This window comes from Anopheles ziemanni, chromosome 3 (assembly GCF_943734765.1).
Source record: "Anopheles ziemanni chromosome 3, idAnoZiCoDA_A2_x.2, whole genome shotgun sequence".
Taxonomy (NCBI): domain Eukaryota; kingdom Metazoa; phylum Arthropoda; class Insecta; order Diptera; family Culicidae; genus Anopheles; species Anopheles ziemanni.
Genome location: NC_080706.1, coordinates 51,576,175 through 51,598,015, shown reverse-complemented (window position 1 = coordinate 51,598,015; position 21,841 = coordinate 51,576,175). Strand labels below are relative to the sequence as shown.

Genomic DNA, 21,841 nt, shown 5'->3' with positions numbered 1-21,841 from the left:
TGGGCTTTCTGCAATCTGTGCGTGTGTGTGTGTGTGATTTTTTTTAAATCAAGTTTCATGTTTATCGCCGTCCTCCCACCCAATCGCTCCACAGCCTCCGTTGCTGCGGCAAAATCTACTTCCAATGATCGATGCAGTTCGCGGGAGCTGAAGGTGCGAACGAAGAGAAACTACTGAAGTTAAAATAGATAGTTCGGCGGTACAGGAAGGTTTTTGTCTGTGTGTGTGCTTCTCATTTCTCGGCGGTGTTCTCAAACCCCCCAAATCGTTGCGCCCAAGGGAAATGTCTCAGGCCAACTCTTTTCAACCGTGGAAACAGTCTCTTCCAGTCGGGCTACCTTCGAACCTTACCTCCGCCATCTTCGGAGGTAGCGCCGGTGCTGCGGCAGCAGTAGGCTATGGAAAAGTACCAGCAGCCGTCCCGTCACCGCAGCAACCCGTCCCATCGCCATCGTCGTCCTCGTCTTCGTCGTCATCATCTTCGTCGTCGTCCTCGTCGTGCACCGTGTCGTCCTCCGTCAGCACCGCGAACATTGTCCTACCGGGCGGAACGTTTCCGCTGCACCACCAATCCATGCTTACTACAACGTCCGCTTCCGGCGGTGCGGTATCTTCCACCTCTTCCTCAATCCCTGCTGCCGTTCTGAATCCGGTGGGCGGTGCAGGTGGAGATTATCTCACTCAAATGGCCATCAACAAGTTGAAGCTGGGAAAGCTTAGTGCAAGCTACGAGTTGACGGCCACCAACGGAGGAGCGGTGGCCCAGACACCGCATCAACCCGGGGCAGTCGTGGGTGGGATGGGTATAGACGAGCCACACCAGGATGCCGATATCGAACGCGATCCGGGTGTTGCCGCCATGCGGGCGATGCTGGCAGCCAACCCGGACCACTACAGCCCCCACGGTCCACTCGGAGGAGACAAAGAGCGCGAGCAACAGATTCAAGAAATGTTTGAAAACTCCGTCAGGTAAGCGACACACTACCACCATTCCCGACCGGTCAGGGTCTGTTTGTCTGGCCAAAGACCAGACGGACCGATGTTTGTGCCGCTTGAGACACACGCCAATCACTCCGCTAATCTTACACACCTTCAACTGAGTCCATCCACATTGAGGCTAATCTCTGCTCCGAATCGAAACACACCAGTCAGCCGCCTCTACCATCTACCCCTGTTTCTTTCGTCCCAGCCCCAGCCAACGACTGTCAATTGCAGCAAGATTCATGATACAAAAAAAAACACAAAATACACAAACATTACAGAACAAAACGGTCGCGAGATCGCCTATCCCCAAGACAAACGCAAAACCCCTACGGACGTCGCATACGCCGTCATCGTTAAAGAAGAAAAAACAAATCATCGCATGTTATTATCGTTATCTGGCTTCGCGCGCCCGCACCTTATCGTTTGATTTTGATTCCTCACCACCGCGCCACTTCAATTCTTTACACTGAGGGTATTTTTGGTCAGATGAATTTATTAGTTAAATTTAATATTTACTTCACGATTGTTGCCATAAAAGCAATTTTTATTGACCCTCGATCCGTCAAACTGATAAACCTAAACTTAGTATACGGAGGGAAATCTATTCAAATTTTGGCTACTCATAGAATGTTGTTACTATCTAAGCAATGTAACGATCATCAGTTTTGCTAGTATGGATACGAACTGTTATCGATTCCTGCTTCCTAACACTACAAAAGGCATAAATGCTTGCTTCAAAGGATGCATAACTTCATTATCAAATAATTGAAACAGTTTTAATTATATTTTGGTGACAGTAATTCCACTCAAAATGTAAATTTTTGACAATGACTTAGATTTGAGAGATGAAAATGATTTTAAAATCTGCGTTAATCTACTTCTCTTCACGATTTATTTGATGAACATGTTTTAGGATGGTGTTGGACCAACAAATTTTAAAAGCAGATCGAGCATAATTTTGTTGAAAATAAAATTAAGCTAAGAGATCATCAAAGTTCTTACAAATGCAGAAGAGCGAATGATTGTTTATTTTCTTGCATGAAATATTGGTGCTGGTATTTGAACTTTGCTGCAATTCAGAAATAGGTTTTTTTTAATTAGCTTTTTTTTAAAGAAATCCAAATCCGACATCGTGGGTGCCTTACTCACCAAACAAATTGTGAGTAGGCAATTACTCAAATTAGTACGAATGAAAACCAACGCCCTTTAGTATCAAAATTATCGGCAAACAGAAAGGGTATAAGCAGAATGGAAAAAGCAGTTTTCAGAAAAAATATTTTCTACACAAAATTTGCAAAAAAATAATTGCGTATTGTTTGCATTGCACACAGGAAATACTTGGTTACTGATGCACGTTTGCTATAGAAATGAAAAGTCTGACTGTACATCAATTTCAACATCATTGGGCAACAGAATTAGTGGCAATGAAAAATTAAATCGTCCGCAGCGATCGATGATTGTCGTCAGCAGTGGTGCTGCTACTTTACTATACCTAACAACGCACGCGCCGTGTTGCGGCACCTTAAAAGCGCATTAATTGGGACAAATTTACACCTCTACACACGCCACATGGTCGGGCGATTGGAAAGCTTTTTGTTTTCCGCTGGCTTATCACTAACTGGCCATCTCAACCCTACGGCAGGAACGTTTAACATGTTGATGATTCATTGTAAATAATTGGCATAGTCTTTCGAATTCTAAAACCCCATCTACCTTGGTCCCGGCCGGGGGAAAATGTTATCGATGGCGATGATCTTAGCACCATCGTATCGCTCAACCGAGTCCGAGTCGGTCTCTTATCGTATGCGATAGCGAAAAGTCTACAATGATGGACAGTCGAAGAATAGGATACGCGCAGATCGATTTGTTTTGCGCGAACATGCTGCTCTTAATGCAGCTAGATCCGGGTAAAACCGGATCGCACATTACTGTAAGATGTACGCGTTGTCGGACGGTTGAATCAACATTCGAGATTCGTGTAATAATCACACCATTTTTCGAAATACATCTCGCTTTCCCCTCCGCTTTGTGACCGCGTGTGTCCTTGAAGTTGTTTTTTCGAACTCATTGGCCTTACACCATACATTTACCCCACTTACGAATGTTCCAATATTACCGGTACTACTTTCAGCGACAACACCAAGAAGCAAATTGTGGATATTCTGGAAAAAATTTCCAGCCTGCGACCACCCGAACGGTTGCTGTTGTACCTTCGCATGCCCGGTGGATATCCTGAAACAGGTAAAGCAAAACTAGCCAAAGAGAACCATTTTATGACACTCATGGTATTTTTTAAACTTTCGCCTGCAACACAACAGATCCTTTGCGTCAGTCTCAGAATCCGCTCGGAACACGACTCGAGATCAATCATACGATCAACTGGGTTCGATCGCATCTGGAGCACGACCCAAATGTGTCAATTCCGAAGCAAGAAGTCTACGACGATTATGTGTAAGTGGTGTACTTTGATTAAGGCAGCAAGCCCTGACGCTCTACGCAGGCAACTTGATCGTAAAACGTTCTACTATTTCATCATACCGATGTACATGCATTTTTCCAATATCCCAAAATGCAGCGCCTACTGTGCTAGGATCAACATCAAGCCACTGTCGACGGCCGACTTTGGCAAGGTTATGAAGCAGGTATTTCCCGGCATTCGTCCCCGGCGGCTGGGCACGAGAGGACATTCCAGATACTGCTACGCGGCCATGCGCAAGGCAACGAAGCTGCCCACCCCAAAGCTTCCCGATCTCAGTAATGCGGGTGGCACGGGTGAGGTAAGAATATCGGTGCCATGATAGCTAAAAAGAATGGGAATTTAACTTTTACCTCACCTTCCCCATTCCTTTATGTTTCGTTTCTCTCCCGACAGAAGCAGTGCGTCAACGAGGAACAAAGTTTCGGTGATGAAGAATCGTGGAAAGTGATCAAGGTGTGGGCCGAAGCGATGCTACCGGCCTGCTTCGGATCGATCAACGAGCTGGCCGGGTTTATCGCGAAGAACAACCTGAACACACCGACCGGGATCGCAAGCCGGCAGCAGCTGCACAAGAAGATCCTTCAGCGTGAGATGAAAGAAAAGCGTAAAATGTCGGTAAGTAAACGGAGAGAAGTTTTTGTTCAGCTATGAATTTCCCTTCCTTGAGTGGTGTCCCCATTCACAACGGGAAAGGTATGAGGGCCTGGCTACCGTTTCACAACCTGTAGATCAGAGATTCTCAATCAAAAATTATAAAGATTCAAAATTGAATGGAAAAACACTTACACAGAAGAATATATAATTTTGTCGAATACAACCTACTGCAGAAAATTGTATTAAAATAAAAAAGATGGCGGCGAACCGGTACATCTGCGGATTGTAGTCGTTGCATTGCTGCTTGGAGCCATTCAAAATTTACCATATTGCTTACATCTAAATGGTCTGAATGGTTGAGAATTTCTGTTACCAATAATCGGCCAGCAAGTGCTCGAAACCTTATCCTTCGCGTTCGAACATGCTTGGCTATATGAGCTTAGTGAAGGACACGCGCTCGAAAACGTGACCAGTCACTCATTGGGTGGGGGTGCCAGAGAACGGATTAATGTTTCTTTTTTTCGTTTTCCTTCATTCATTTTTCGTCTGCGTTTTTCTCTTCTTTTGTGATGCGATCTCATCTACTATGGTCGTTTTTGCTGGTATGCTCGCTTTCTTCACCCGTACTCGAGCAGGCGGTAGCGATGAAGAAGCGGCGCAAGAAGCGAAGGAAGACACTCTCGAGCAGCGTTTGTGATGCACCGGAACCACCACCAACACGTACAACGAGCACCCCTGACGACGGCGGTGGTGAGCCGAACGGCCAACCGAACGGTGCCGCAGGGCCATTCGGCGCGATCGAGGCTCAGCAAAGAACCGTAAGTACAAAGCTAGCGTCTGGCGTCGGTCCGCAGACGGTAGCGCCGACACCAAACAGTGCGCATAGTGCGGGACTGCACAGTCAGCAGCTGCTGCTGCAGCAGCACATGATCAAACGGGAGCAGCAGGACTATCTCGACGAGGACAACAATAATACGCCCGTCGCGATGTCGACTGCCGGTGGCGCTGGTGGTAAGCTGATGATGTTGCAGCAAGGAGGACGTCAGCCGCATCAGCAGCAGCCTAGTACAAATCTGAACTGTGATACTAGTGACGGTGTCTTGGAATCGATGAAGAAGGATCTCTTGATTACGTCAGCGAACAGTGCCCTCCTTCAGTCACCGTCACCATCGATGACCGGTCCGTCGGTCATTGCGTACGCGAATCACCCACCGCAAATGCAGCAACAGCACCTGCAGCAGCAGCATCAGCAGCAACTGATGCACCAACGGCTCATGGAGGGAGGTATGCGCAGTCCGCAGGACCTGCTACCGTCGAACTTTAACTGCAAAAAGGTGCGTCAAGCGCAGCACCTGAAGGCCGTCCAACAGCAGCAGCAGCAGCGTCATCATCTGGAGCATCAGCGGCAGCATCCAGCGCTGATGCACAATCAACCACCGCTGTTCTTCCCCAATCGACCCTCCAGTGGACAGAAACGTCCGCTGAACCAAAACAATTCGTTCGCCGGGCGACAAAAGCGTCTGAAGCTGCTCCAGCAGCGCCAGCAGCAGTCACTCGAAGCACAGAACAACAGTGCGCCACGGTACGATGAGCAGGGCAACCTGATACTGATCGAATCGCAGGATCCGAACCGGGACGAGTTTATCATACCGCGCGAACGGGTCATCAGTATTTGCAACATGGACAAAAATGCGCTCGACGGGTACCTAAACGACGAGGAGAATTCGCAGGATCAGGACCAGGAGTTGCTGAAATACTTCCCGGAGGATGACGGCGGTCACCAGCAGCCGGGTGGTGGGGCAATGCAACAACTACAGCACCAATTGCAACAACAACAGCAGCAACAGCACCAACAGCAACAGCAGCAACAACAACAGCAGCAGCAAATGGAGTCTATGGATGGACGGGGAAGTGCGTCGATGGAACACGACAGCTCGTCCACTGGCGGTTACGGTGCTTCCGGACTGTTTGACGAAAGTGAGAAGCTCTTCCAGATACGGATGATTCTAGAGAAGAACCAGAATAGCCAAAACCAGAATGCGCAACAGATGGCTGGCCCGAGCGCGTACGAGGCCAACATGAACCAGAACCAGCAGGCAGGTGTAGGCCTGGCGCCCGGTTCGGCCGCGGCTTCATTGGCGATGCTCTCCCAGCGCCACAACACTCACACAACCGGGCCGACGGGAGAAGCCGTCAACGCGACCGGTTCCAACGCGCTGGGCATCACCGGAACCGATCATCAAAAGACAAAGTTTGTCGGAAGCATCGAGGGGACAGGAGGAGGAAACTACTCTATGGGACAGCTGAATGGGATGGCATTTAGCCAAGCGTTGCAAAGTCCAACGGTTCGGCGCAAAAATTTAAACTTCGTTCCCATAACGGAGGTGAGTACGAGAATGGGACCGGGTGGCAAGCAACAACAACAGCAGCAACAGCAGTCTTCTAATAGCAACATTAATCACACACCAACCGCAAGCCCCTTCGTGAGCCCGCGCAGTACCCCGATCCACCGAAAGGCCAATAAACTATCGAACGGGTTGACACTGAATCTTCAGCAACATCAACAGCAACACTTTCAGCAGCAACTTCAACTGGCCGGTTCTTATCAACAGCAGCATCAGACACGCGGCTCGATGGGTGGAGGGTACATTAAAAACGAACTACCCGCGTCTGCCCCACCGAGTCCCTCGATCATTCAGCCGTACCGCTTTGGTGCCGGAATTAATGGGCTAAACTGTACCCTCCTCTCCTCAACGCCGAGCTCGTTCCAGCCGATTTGTGCACCACACGGAAACCAACATTCCGCTGGAGCATTGTCCGGTGGTGGCGTTGGCGGAGGACCGAATGGGCTGCTATCCTCACTCGAATCCCGCTCGAGCAGCGTCCCGCTGATTCCCAACTACGATGGTTACTGCAATTCCAACTACACTTCCGTCTCCCAAACTCCGGTCCCCTCGGAATTCGACGACTTTACCGACACCGGCCACATCTTCGACATGCTGAACGACCAATCGTCCCAGCTGAACTCGTCGATAAAGATCGAGGAAGCGGAACTGTCCCTTCCGGAGCTGCTCGAACAGCACCAGCAGCAACAGCAGCAACAGCAACAACAGCAGCAGCAGCAGCAACATCAGGATGGTGGGTTTTTCCCTCGGGCAGCCAACTACAACATCATTTCCCGATCGGTTCCATCCACCCCAGTACCACACCACATTGGTGTGGGTTTCGGTGGGAACTTTTCCACCACTTCTGCCACGGCCAGCTGCATCGAAACCAACTCGATTGGTACTGTATCGTCGAGCGGAGGGCTGGGAAAGTCGATGTTCGAGCTGCCCAAGTCGGTCCCTTCGACGCCGATCGCTCTGAATGATGGCTGCCACGAGCAACTGTTCCAGTACAGTCCGGAGACATCGCGCGACTTTCTGATCAATGGAAACTCGGTCGATCGCAGCAAGTCCTCGTCGGGTTCGTTCTACTCGGGAGGCCCCGGCGGATCGAACGTTTCCGGCGCTCCCGGCCAAACCGATGGAACCGATGCGAACGGAACCGTGACGGGGGGAGAGCAGCATCATCATCACGTTGGTGTTGGCGCGGAGTTGCATTCGGCCACCGATGATCCGATCGCACCACCGACAGCCGCAATTCCGAACCTTACCGACGGCATCGAGGGACTCGCCAACGATCTGGACAGTGTGACCGATTCGATGATCGATTCCGAGCTCCTGCAGAACCTGTAGAGTCGTCATGAGCCCCAAAACATGCCCGCCGGACGGGATCATCGGGCGTCATCGTCGTCGTATCTGGTGGAAGCGGCGTGGCGCTACATTGTAGCCACATTGTGTATCGGGTAGTTTTATTTGTTTGGTAATTTATTCACCACGTGCCATCAACTGCGGTTCAGATTGTTTGTACGTTTGTATATAAGCGCGAGTGCGCGCCGGCCGTTCATTACCCTCGGAATAACGTCGTCTACATGCAAGTGCATCGAGCTTATAGCGAGGAAGTGAGATCAAGAGTGAGAGAAAGAGAGAGAGAAAGAGGGAAAGGAAGTGAAAAAGAGAAAGATGTGCGGTGACGGCAAATGGAACCCAATGGCGGGGAAAGGTTGCGGTGGTGTCGACTGCATCCGTTCGCATACACTACTTTAGGGCACTCGTCCAACAAGTGCCATTAGATTGCATTTACTAAACCCACCTCCCGTCCCCAATCCAGCACCGGTTGGGGATTGGTACCCATCCGGGGGAGGATGTGGGATGTGGGAAGATGAAGTCAATCCCTAGAACAGACTCACATACACACGGAGATACGGAATGCAACTATGTTGCGCTACAGCCATGACATTGGCCTTGAAATAGTGCACACACTTTTCACACTTGCGCATGAGAGCGCCGCACGGTCACGGCCAGTCCACGTCATGTTCCCCATTCGCCGTTCGCTGTATGCAGCAAGCCACGTTGCCTTTAAAACGACCGGGTAGGGGAAGGGTTTAGGGAAAACGCTAGTAGCGACGCCGCATTCAGCGACGTTTGACTTTGCTTCGTTCCATCCGCCAACGGAGGTTATGCCGGCCGGCCGGCCAGCCATCATCTCTCGTAGTTCTCTCGACTTGGCACGATCGGCGTTTGGTTGCAAAATAGGGCTAGAATTGGGCCAGTATTGGTGGTCGATAATGGTTCACCCTTTCCCACACCCTCCATGCGCGCTTGCAATCTACGCCAAGCAGACCGTCTTAGTCGTGCATTGAGGAGCGCATGTACGATGTTTACGATTTTATTGCGTCTAGTTGGGGATGATGGTTGGACATTAACGGTAAATGGAAATGTTTCATCATTCACGACGCGGGTGAGGTACAAGCAGGGATCTGGTGAAGGGACACCTTCGTTTTAAAATAATTGCGTCGTTTTGCGCCTTCGCTTTAAATGATTATCTTACCAATACCATCTGTTTGTTTGGTGGAATGGAGAAAGTTTTTAAATCTGTTGATGTTAATTTATCACACAAATGATCGCATCATTTAATGTCAAATGTGTGTGGAAAATGCTTCGGTTGTTCTTTAGGCAACGCAAAACTGTGTGGGATGTTATAGAATCATGATTAGACAAAATAGATCGAACGATTGTGAATGATTATTTCGAAATTGCCACGTTCCGCATTTATTGTATCAACGTGAAAAACTGAAACTGTCCAGCCTATACTATCGCCAGGACATTTGGCTTGGACAGAAAGAGACGCTGCCTCAAAGTAAGCTGTGGAACTTAAAATTATAATTGGTCAGGACATTTGGGGAGCGTCAATGTAACCACAGAGAAGACCAGTTACGTTGAACATTTTTGTGGCTTTTATCGAATGGTTCTAATCCTAATAGCAGAAAACGAGGATGATAATCTGGTAAACTGACCTTGCGCTGGATCACTTCGATTCAATAACATCGGCTTAGTGGGAAATTAAAGTAACCCGAGGAACCTGCAAAACACGACCCTAGCCCTAGTGCCGCAACTAGAGGATCGCATGAGTCCGGCAAGCTTTAGCTACTTAACTGCGACACAGGATCTCTTTCTTTAAGCACCGGCTGTTTTCAGTTGCCATACTAGTTAATCAAAGCATAACAAATCAACCGCATCGACGAAGCTGTTTTCCCAGGAGCGTTAGACTAGTTGCAGGCTTTCTTGCGAATATGTTGCTCATGCTTGACCACATCTCATCTCAATACCAACGATGGAACTTTTTGTTTACCAATGTACATTCATATTGGCAAAAATCAGGGTGGATGGCTTATGGAGAACGCAAAACACCATCCGCATCCAAAAACTATCGTCACCCGAAAACTTCAAATCCGGGTATATTGTTAAATTCGGGATACCCATAATTTATAGTAGATTCACCCCCTCTCAATCCGACATTTAGATTTGCTTCACCAAACGTTAAAATTGTGTCGGATTGCATTTCTTCATTCGAAAGCGATTCACTACTGTTTCAAAAATTCGCTTCTTATTACAAAACCTGTGATATGACCAGGTAATGTGCGCTTCCTTTTACTGCGCCTTAGCCGGTTAATCTCTTGTAATTTCATCTCATGTTGATCCGCTTCAACGCCATCCAAATCTTCATTTGGTTCGACAACTGTAACTGCAACGCTTCCCCCTCTTGCTTCGATGATTCTGGGTTTTCTCCGCCAACTATATTTGGCATATCTCGGAACCAACATTCCGCCAGCTTTGTTTTTTCCGGTAAAGCTACTGTTGCACTACAGTTCATTAAATATACCGCCTTTGCAGCTGATTTATAGCACATCGATATAGCCATCGAAGCATCAATCATCATAGGTCTGACTTTATTCAATGTTCGATTGAAACGCTCACGTGTACATGCAACGGTGGACTCAAATTGTCAACTCTTTTGCTTATAACATTTCCTTTGCGCAATTGAACTATATTCACCTTTTCCTGGTTCAAACTTTACACCTGTTGCCAAATTCTTGCGCAAAATTTTCTTCGTTCTATCTTGGCTTAGACGCCCAAGACGACGATGACATACATTAATTTCTGGTTTGTTGCATATTTTTGCCCTATGGTTGTTGTTTTCGATAAGGCAACTTTTTCAATTTATTTTATTGCTTCTGAAGTGACTTTAATTTCAATGCGACCTAGGTCCTTCAATTATATTAAAAAAAAACATAAATATCTAGAAAAACCCCAGGGTATGCAATGAAATGTCTGCCGGAAAAGATTTCTTCGTCGCGGTCAGTGCTTGTTTGCACAGCGAAAAGTGCCCCGCGAGGAACTTGTTTACCGTAGTGTCACTTACTTGCGAATTAGCCGGTGCACTTGCAACATGCTCCGCTGCCGATCGCGATCGTCGAACCGTCTCATACTAGACGACGTGCAGCGTTAAGCAAACAGAAAAAAAACACGTTTACGCACGGTTATTGTACACGTGCCGGGTGGCCATTACATGGCAAGGCGATTGAAAAATCTAAATTGGTCTCGCCGGTCGCGCCGTGCTGTGTACCAGAAAGGTACAGGTATGCAATTGATTTATGCATCAGCAGCAGGGCAAATTGATGCCTCAAAGATACGTTTCCGTTAACGGGAGTCTGTGCCGCTCAATATGGCAAGGTACCACCGAAGCATGGTCTTTGATAATGCAAACAGGGAAAAATGGCTTGCATTTGTACCAGTCAACGAATTGGCGATGAATTACTGCTACTTATTTAGTTATCGAGTTATCATATGCATGCCCTGCTAATCTCGACATTCTCATAATTTTCCTGAAAAAGCACTTAAATTATTACAGACTATTATCCACTTAGTGCTTTGTATTATGTTAACACATAATCAACCGAGTAAACGTTTTATATAGTATTTCCAAGTATATACAGTCAGCCGCAATATTCAGCATACAACTAAACGACCTGTGGTTTTTCTCCTATCACTCGCGCAAACATTGACCTAATTTAATTTTTTTAAATTTAGTTTGATAGCAAGTTTATCAGACGATACAAATATACACTTTGTTTTACATAATTAGTCTGTATTTTTTATAGTAAAACAATAAATGAAAAAGGACTATTTCCTTCAACGAAAAATTAAGCGTACAGATCGAGTACTTTTGAGTTTGAGTACTTCATAATCTGAGGCCCAAATTGGGGTCAAATTAAAAAAACATATAGTAAAATGGTTTGTATGGCCATCTTTTGCATCCAGTACTGCCTGCAACCATTTTGGCATTGATTCCACTAGGTTTTTGGTCACCGATTCTGGGATACTATTCCATATATCCTGGATCGTCTTTTTGAGCTCTAGTATAGTTTTCGGCCGCTGCTGGTGTTAGTCAGGCGGTGCTTCACCTACCACCATAAATGTTCAATTGGGTTTAAGTCCAGTGACTGAGGAGAAGTTTTCAGCTGTTTAGGAACGTTTATAGTAACCACTCGCGTATCATTTATGAGGTATGCTTTGGATCGTTGTCCTGCTGGAACTAGAAGTGGCGCGGTTGGTTCAATTTTTCAACAGTGAGTTTTAGGTTATGGAAGATGTTCAAATAGCCCATTTTGTCCATGGTGGTGTCAATAAACTGCATTGTTCCAGACCCACCAACAGCCATTGAACCTCAAAACATTACACTAACTCCTCCATACTTGACTGTTGGGCATAAATGTTGGGTCTTCAGTGCCGAACCAGGTTTCCGCCACACCATCTGCCTTCCATCAGACGCAGATAGATTAATTTTTGTTTCGTCCGTGAATAAAACGTTTTTCTAAAACTCATTGAGCTTCCCAACATACTCTTTTGCAAATAAGAGTCTTTCATCTTGGAAAGTAGAGGCTTTTTTCGAGAAACTCAACCGTGAAGATTGTTGTTGTGAGCAAACCGCCGGATAGTATAAACGCTCACAGATTTACCAATGATGTTGGAATATTCCTAGGCCAGTTTTGTAATGGAGGATATTTTAGGATCTTTTAGTTATTGTGCGGATAATTTTCTCTTTATCAGCTAGAGTCAAAATCCGTTTTCGTCCTCTGTCGGCAAGATTCTTCACGGCAAATAGGCCTTTTTTACTCATTATTTTACCATAAAAAATACACACCGGTTATGTAAAAAAAGTGTATATTTGTGTTGTCCGACAACTTCGCTATCAAAATAAATTTAAAAAATCAAATTAAGTCAATATTTGCGCGAGTTATAGAAAAAAAAGACAGCTCGTTTAGTTTTATGCTCAATATTGCGGCTGACTGTAATACGAAAAATGGTTAAAGAGGTATTGTATAATAAAATCCTTCTCAAAAGGGAAAACAACTATAACGAGAGTAATCAAAAATAGTACTTTTGAACAGTGTACAATGACTACGTGAGGTGCCCAAACATATGAACTAGACACATAGCGGTCTTTTTTCTGAGAGGCTAGTGCAATTAACATATGCGAGATAAAAATCACAATGATAAATGAAAGATGTTGAAGTTTTTTTTATAAAAAAATATGTCTCATGCTGTGTCCGTTTTAGCATTAACATTTGAACCCTTTTAATTTGTTGTCTAGTTTTTCATTTTATTCGGACTTTCTGAGACAAAAGTCCTAGAGCTTGTCATGCTGTCCACGAATCATGTCTATATATTTAAATTTTAATTAAATGTGCTTTGCCTTCAATATTAATTTGCATCGTTTTCTATCTTTCCGTCATCCACTCTGGTCATGATCAATGTTCACTAAATCTTACTTTTCCATACTTTTTCTTTACGCAGAACTAATTCAGTTCTAGTAGTCCATGGCTTATCCAATTTTCATCTGCAAATAGCGTGCGAATGATTTTGATTTTTTCAAATAAGATCGAATACGACGTCGCATTCATTTAATTATTCACACTTATTCATTATTGATTTCATCAGGACGTTTAATTGCTATCAATCTAACTAACTCATCTCAATCTCTACTGGGCTTACTAATCTTATGGTGCTAGGACACGAATCCAACTTAAAACTGATATGGTACGGTCACACGAGACGAACCTTTGATGGCGAACCTTTCGCACACTATTCCAAACGAATGCCAAAAAAAGGTTCGCCGAACCTTTTAGCGTTCACACGTAACGAATCTTTGATGTAGTTTCATTGATAGTTGGTAAGAATAAATCAAAGTACGCATTGTAAACAAATGGTGAAACCAACCGGAATCTGTCAAAAGGTTCGTGCTATCCACCCAGTATAGGACTCTAACCAACTAACGCAAGAACCGGACTAAATTCATACCCATTTTCTGAAAAAGTATTTGTATTCTCTGGACTCATGGACCCCTTTTTTATTTCTGGACACACTTTTGGAAATCAAAGACTTCACACTGGGGTTATAATCTTCCTGGGGGTTTCCTTTATCTTTAAGGAATGTTATTCCCAATGTTGCACCGTGTTTCCACGGGGAAGCAATCTACTCCACTTTCATTCACAAGATGTACGTCATCGAGGTGGCCCGACACCTAAGAGAAACCATTGCCTCGAGTTGCGGGAAAAACATGATTGCCGATACGATGACCATATGAGTTGTACGTTTATCTCCCCCTCCCTCCCTCTTGGCCGGCCAACCATGTGCTACCGCGGATCAAGTGTGTGTTACCCGGGTGGGCTTTCCTGGAATGTGTTATACCCATTCCTGACCGTAGGGGTGGTCCGATAAGCGTCCCCTCACGTGCACCGGCGTATGGCCTCCGCCATGCCCGGGTGTGTAGGGTGAAAGTTTGCACTTACACCGTCCCAAATGGCTCGACAAAAACCGATGTTAACAGACCGAACGATCTTGTTCCCGTGTTCCTGGAATCGGTTGCTAATTTTAACCATTCTACGGTAACTCGAGCACGCTTTGTGGATACCCTGTGAACGCCAGTGGGTGTTAAAAATAGGTGGCAAATTATTACACCAAACACAGATCGATAGAGTTGGTGATGAAAGTAAACCTTATTCGATGCACAGACAGGGTGCACTTTTTCCTCCGGCGAATGCATTGATGGCATCGCGTCGCTATTCCAGCGCATCCAGAGCAAAAAATGAAACCTTGCCCTTGAACGGCATCGCAAGTTCATCGACTTGCTAGTACTATATACACACACACACACATACGCTCACCAAAACGTGGTCGTTGTGTAACCACACTCTAACGGCACGAGCGACACGGTTGCACCCCCCCCGGGGGGGCGCGAGGGATGCAATGGGGGTCCATGTATGCTCCAATGCCACACGCTCCCCACAAGATGCGCCTCTTTAGGTCATTGTTTGTGCACTGCCTTTACTCACCCAACACTTTCCTTTCTTTGCAACGGACGTAGTATTGATAATTCACTTAATGTCTACGTTTCAATTCTGGCCATCCCATGGAGGGGGATGGTAAGGAAGTCCCGTGGGTGGGGTGAAGGGGGGGGGGGGGGAGATAGTACACACAATGTTGTGTACTGGGTCGAGTATACCTGTTGGTTGGTATATAAATCATACCACCTAACACCCCCTTTTCCGATCCCCGTTCGGCGCTGACGTCACCGGAGGGTGCGGGGATCGGGCCCCTATCAGCGTCCCTAATCGTTTGCTCACTCATCAAGCCGGCTCGATCTTTCCCACATACGCCACGTGTCGTTCTAACCACCTTCGCACCACTTCACACCTTCCACCCACTCACCGGCGTCAATAATAAACTGCACATTTTATGGCTTATATCGGTCTCCCGAAACGCGAACCACCGGGACCGGGAGGCGGGTGGAGGGAATGGTTGGCAGGCTGAATGCAGCCGGTGGAACGAACGCTGGCCAAGAGCAGGAGTGGAGTGCGTCAGGCGTTATGTAAATGCACTTGTTTAGTGGTGAGCACACTGAGCGCGCTTGATTAGGACACGACGCGAGGTGTGGGTAATGTTTAGTTAGGCAGCCTAGTAACAGCAGCCCGCCGCACTATCGAAGGCTCGCCGATTGACCGGCCGGGCGATGCGGGAAGAGCATCTGGGCAAAAGGGTTGTGCCAATGCAACGGTCAGCAGCTGGGTTTCTTTTTCTTCTCCCCCAACCAACGATCTGCCCGTTTTCTAATGTGTTATTTATTCATACAGAATTTAAAGTCAAACGTCAAACAAACAGATATTGCTTGTAAATCAAACAGTTGTTTGCGTCGGGCGCGCACTATACAAACTTGCCCCCTCCCCCCAGAGGTTTGCGCGGTCGAGTGTGGAAAACTTTTGTGGTCACCAATGGCCACTGGGGCACTTCCTTCACTCAATTTCCTCATTTTCTCTTGATCTCGCACTTTAGCAACTTTCTCGTACAATCTCGGCATAAAGAAAAATATTTATATTTACTCGCAGCTTTCAAGGATAGTTTCTTGCGCTAACTTTGGAAAGGACATTAATTCCATGTTCAAACAAACTGCTTTTTTCTGCTTCTGCTCTAAATTATTGTCACTTTGCAAACAATTATAACGACTACCAAACACTCGCACCAAACGCTGATGATGGCACGTGAAGAAGAATGTAGGCGAAACCAATCTGGAACCACCGCAAAATAGCAAGTAGATATGTCTAACCGTGTTATTTCACCAACTAGTGTCAATGTTAAACAGAAACAACAAACTTTTGGCTATGAAAAAAAAAAGAAACTTAAACCGCATACACAAACATTTGGATAACGTATTTTGCACCGAAACGATAGGGAGCCAAGGGTTAGATCACGTAACGGAAGGTTTAAATCTCGGACCAAAATTATTTACACTGAATAGGAAAATCTAATTGTGAACCAAACTTAAGCAAAGAGTATAGAACAAAAACATCAAGTGCTAAAAACAAATTAACAAATTTTAGGAAATCAAAACAAAATTAAATTTATCGAGTACAGAAACATACAGATAATCTACACCTTTTTGTGGGGTGGCTTCTACGGGGGGATGTACAAAAACCCCCGCCAACGGTGGAAAGGACCTAACGAGCTTCTCTCGTCTGGCGCGATACCGATCAACAATAAAAACCCACCAAAATCAAACGGAAAACGGTTGGTAACAAAAAAAAAACAAAGCAAAACGGCAGTAGTAGCTAAACTGTGAAATTGTTCAATTCGAACGGCCAGGAGGCCGGTTCAGCGGTACCGAACTGAAGTGTCACTCTTCCGGGCAAGAGCACACGTTCGTCGTGTTCGGCCTCGGATGCGATATATGTATGCGCACTTTTATTAGTAGATGAAACTTAAGCAAACCCATCCATACGAGAGAGTGAAAGTCACACATCGAAATCCGGGGGAAGTAAAGCAAGAAAAAAACGATGGAAAAACAGGTTCCCCTCGGTGCACATTTTAGCAGGGAGGGTATAAATGGAAGGCGGAGGAGTGCGCAGATCCTTACGTGTTTTAATTTCACTGTTTCGATGTGCAGAAAGATTTCTTCGATTACATACACGCACCGGAAAGGAAAGAGCGGATAGAACAAAAACGAAACCCAATTACGCATAAACACAAAGAGTGCAAATTAATTGTTAAGTGTTGAGTTATGTTTTTTGCAAAATCAAACGTTACATTTATTTGTTTTGTTTCTGTTGAGAAGCTAGGATACGGAGGGGGAGTGGCGAGTGGAAAGGAATAAAATAGTTTTCAGAACAAAGTTACGTTCAAGCGTAAGTTATACCATAAGATACCACTCTTTAAGAACAAAAAGTGTCACCACACACACACGTCCCAATCGAAGGGTTTCAAGGAACGCCCTCAACGCGGAGCAAAGAGCAAAACACCCAATTGGGCGTGAAGTGAAGCGCGAAAGTGCGTACAATCGCAAAGATATATCTATATATTTTGGTTATGAATGTTTGTTTGTTATTTTTTATCTTTCAATCTGCAAACGCGTTACATGCTAGGCTAAACTAAAATGTTAATCAATCTACGTCCCTGTTTACTAATTTTAATACTATCGTTTGCGATCGGAACGAAGACACGGGTCCGTGTAACCGCTCGTACAAGCAGGGGCGCCGCTGTGAATGTTGGATTTTTGTTCTGTGTTTCCATTTTATTTTACCAACAAGAAACAAAAATCCAATCGAAAGGATCGAACAGCAACAACAACAACAACACGTAACGACGAAACAAAACACGCAAGTAAGCGTTTAGACTTATTATACATATATATATGTATCCTTAAACACATTTCGGATAGAACAGAAATATTTAGGATTAGCGCGCAATGTTGTGGTGGCAAAAGTGTAAAACAAAGAGGACATAGCGATTTTAAATCGCGTACCAAAACCAATCCCGCGGTGCGTGGCGATAGATGTCTGTTGCGGTAGGGTGCGGAGGGGAGATAGAAATTGTGTCACGATCGAACGATTTGAGACGACGAGTGGGAAAACGAACAATGAAAATCTTATATTCATATGATGGATGTGCCTAAAACAAATATACGAACAAGCTAAAACATATGGTAGAAATCGTTGTAGTACGCCGTCCAATTCATTGCGCGTCTTGTTGATCCGAAAATGGTCCGAAACATTCGCACCCGAGCCCGAAGAAAGAAAAGTGACGGTTTGGAAAAGTGGGGCAATAAATATATTTCATTACGTTTCGCGTAACAAAACCGTCTTACCATAATTGGACAATTTAAGGGACTCTAACAGTAACGGATGTTTACCTACGGGATGTCGTTAAGCTTCAACTCTTTCGCTATCCGGGAAATTTCGTTATCGAGTGTTTTGTCCTTCAGCTCGCACACGTAGTTGAACTGGGCGGAGCAATCCTCCCCGCGGTAGCCGTAGGTGTAGAGTGCGGAATTGTAGGACAACCGCAGGCATCGCCCGTTCCCAGTGATCTCCAGCGTCGGATGCTTGGAGGCGTTGTTAACGATCTTGGTTGCTTCCTGCTTGGCTGTCCCGCCACCGTTGGTTGTATCGAGCGGTGTGGCCGGGGTTGTGATGATGGACTGCTTCTTCGTCGCTCCGGTGATGGTGCTGAGGTTGGTGTTGGGATTGACCGGTTTGGCCGAGTTTGCCCAGATCCAGAGGAGCCCCGGGTTGAGCCCACCGAGCCAAAAGTCCTTCCCGCGGTTGACCGGGTTGTTCAGGATGTACGCGACGACGTCCTGGAACTCGGCGATCGTTTCAAATTCGGCCAGATGAGCGCCGTACGATTTGCACATCGTGCTCGCCGACTTCCAGTTGAGACCTCGCTCGATGTCGAAGTGGTAGCAGCGATCGTGTACTTGCGTGAAGTTCTGCGGGCACGGCTCTGAAGAGGATAAGAAAAATGCCATTATCACATGCTCTCCGGGGGAGTGAAGAAGAAGTCTGTCCCATACCCTGCTTCTGGCTGTTGCCTGCCATCAGAAAGTAGATGATCTGCTCTGCCCGGCGCAGGCGGTTCTCCATGTAGTCCACCCGGTACACCAGCTTCTCGATCGCGCCCAGCAGATACAGATCGGTCTCGGAAACTTCCCGCGGTGAGGCGAGCAGCTCGGTCGGGCTGGCGCCACCGAACGTTTGGCGCATCGGTGTGAAGGTCGCCCCCGCGTGCCCCTGGCTCGCGTCGCCGAACAGATTGCCCCCGGCGCCGGTGCTGGCGATCACTTTCCCCACCGGCGGTGCGACCCGATGCGGGCGATGCTGCGCTGCACCATCGAGCTCCAGCGCCTCGCCGATCCGCTTGTTGATGTAGAAACTGGAGGTGGGAATGTACTTCGGCCCGGCGACGACGGTCGCCTGCATTACCCGACTTTCCCTCGGTGCGCTGGAAAACCCGGTGCTGCCGTTCAACCTACGAAATAAGCAAACACAAACACCTCACAGAGATCAAAACACACAAAATGTACACACAAACACACACACTGGGTGTGGGTAGGGGCGCGCGTGCCGGCTTTCTATCGACCCCATCGGCGTAACGCCTTCCTTTCCAATTCGATTTCGCGTGCATAACGCGCGCATTTACAAATTGCCGGGTGACGCACAATCATTTCGATGGCGTCCGGTCGATCGGATCGAGGCTGCATGCAAACATACCTACGTCAAGACTCGATTTTATTTTTCCTGGAGTAACCTCAGGGCGTGATCAAGCACACCCTTCTGCTACGCCCCTTACACCGGAACAAGTTTTCTCCAGCAGTTCCCCGGAAAATATATGGTTAAAAATAATGTACCATTGAACAGCGTCTTTCGCAAATTATAAAGCCTTCCTTTTTATCGAGAATCGAGGTATGGTATTTACGATGCACACCCCAGTAACGGATTCGATGTCCTTATTATTTTTTCACTTTGCAAACCATTGCAAAAACAATTAAAAATGTCTTTCTAGAATTCTACAACGGGCCGCACTATTCATCGGATTCCAGCCATTCCAAGCCATATACAATTTACAAACAATCACTGAATTTGAGAGAGAATGCCAAATATTTTATATAAAATTTCGTGTACATACATACATACACATACAATGGGCAATTATATCCTTGTTCAATCTAATCTACTGTAAGATAGACCGACTTCTTGCTCTCTTCTTTCAAATAGAACTTCATATTGATTCTTCGAAAAATTAACTACAAACATGATTTCGAAAAAGATACATGAAACAAACATGATTACTAACAAATTCATTATAAGGAACGCCGAAAGCTGTTAAATTTCAGTAAGCGGTATGTTGAGTTTAAAAAAATCTTCCTAACTTTAATATGATTTTCGCTTTGATGATAGAGCCTCCAAAGTATATTAAATGGTTTTAAAATACAGAGTAGCTTTGTAAAAGGACGCAAAAGTAGATTTTGTTGAAGATAAAATTCAATTCAAATCCGTTACTTCGCGCAATATAATGCGATAGTGGTTTCTTTTTGGCCAGTATACTACTTCCTGCCTGATTATATATAAAGTTTATGATTTCACCAATCTTCATTTGTTGGCAGATTTTCATTACAATCTGATTTATGCTGTGCATGGGCTGAAAATATGATTTCGAAAAAAATCGTTACAGTGAAAAAAATCTCAAAGACGCTACAAAACTTTGCATGCTGATCAAGGAAAGGCTAAGCTTCAAACATAAAATGTTGAACCTGACCCCCTATTCCGCCACCCATCCTTACTACCTACTTCCCGTTACTTTTGTGTCCCCCCTCGTATGTATCCATTTTCTATGCAGCATACTCTACACTCTCTAGAACCGAACCCGAATCTAAATTGCTTACCCCACGGTGTACTCCTCCAGCAGGCTCGACCACAGCCCACCGTCGCTGCCATCTGTCCAGTGGTGCGCCCCGAGCCGCACAAACGACTTCCGGCCACCACTTTCCACCACGTAGATCGCGCCAACACCAACACCGGCTGCAACGAACAGCAGCAAAGCCACGTGGCAATATTTCAATGGCATCATTTTATTTTCCACTGTTGTTCAATTTGGCACTCTATTTGTTTGAAATACTATCGGACGCGTTATCGGGGGTTCACTGACATTGGCTTCGGTGGTTGCAATGGTGGTTAGTCGTTTGCTTCCACTGGGAAAAACACCACAAACAATTTCACCTAATGGTTCAGCGCGATCGATCACACTCGCCCGTTGCGTCACGTTTTGCGTTTATTTTCACTTTCAACGTGTCACACGTGTCGTCGCTTCCGCCCTGTTCCGCCCCAACGGTCAGACAAGTGGGCGACACATGAATGACATTATCTAACGATCGCGATCGCGCCCGCAGCAAACACCGGTAGCCGGAACCGGACTGGCGTAGAATAATATGTGGGGCAGAAAAAAAACGGTCTGCGTGCGTGCGTGCGTGTCTCCCCGGAATGGCGAGTGCTTTCTTCGTTCAACCTTTGTTCACTCTTACCGCGTCTGGCCACTGACTCTCGGATCGTCTGTTTGATCGCACTGCTGACGGATTACCGTAGAAGGGCTATTACCCAATTACCTGCCTGGACAGCCTGGTGCTTTGGCTGAATCACGCCAAACGTGTGAAAAAAGAGATATTCAAGTGACTCAAACCCGCGCACGAGAGCCGCGATCGATCCGTACGCACGTATGGTCGTTTGCGCAATGTCAGCCGGAGCGGAGGCCAACACCAGTCCGACCGTACCATCCCAGCAAAAAGGGTGCTCTCGTGCAGCACAAGAAGGACCGGTGACTCTGTGCGGACCCGGGGGGTTGACGATCGGTTGGTGACTTTCTACATCCGTTTCGAAGCACACACACACACTTACCCGCACGAGCTTTTGCGCCACAGGCTGAAGCAAGGAAGGAGGACGCTGGGAAAGGACACCGCCGTCGGTGACATCCATGTCGGTTTGATGGTCCGATATGTATGTTTCGGTTGTTTGGTTTT

General features: G+C 46.4%; 2 protein-coding genes across 2 annotated transcripts; one reads left to right on the top strand and one right to left on the bottom strand.

Annotated features, from left to right (window-relative positions):
• The first annotated feature begins 283 nt into the window (after nt 1–283).
• Nucleotides 284–7,990, top strand: LOC131288243 (uncharacterized). Its single transcript, XM_058317359.1, has 7 exons — nt 284–969; nt 3,116–3,225; nt 3,303–3,435; nt 3,560–3,761; nt 3,857–4,078; nt 4,693–5,856; nt 5,923–7,990. Exons 1-7 carry the CDS (start codon nt 284–286, stop codon nt 7,792–7,794), a joined length of 4,389 nt encoding a protein of 1,462 aa, XP_058173342.1. The 3' UTR covers nt 7,795–7,990.
• A 10,191-nt stretch (nt 7,991–18,181) lies between these two features.
• LOC131284961 (uncharacterized) lies at nt 18,182–20,898 on the bottom strand. Its single transcript, XM_058313818.1, has 3 exons — nt 20,714–20,898; nt 18,845–19,299; nt 18,182–18,774 (listed from the first exon to the last, which is right to left on the bottom strand). The coding sequence occupies exons 1-3, from the start codon at nt 20,896–20,898 to the stop codon at nt 18,182–18,184; spliced, it is 1,233 nt and encodes a 410-aa protein (XP_058169801.1).
• Between the last annotated feature and the right edge of the window lie 943 nt (nt 20,899–21,841).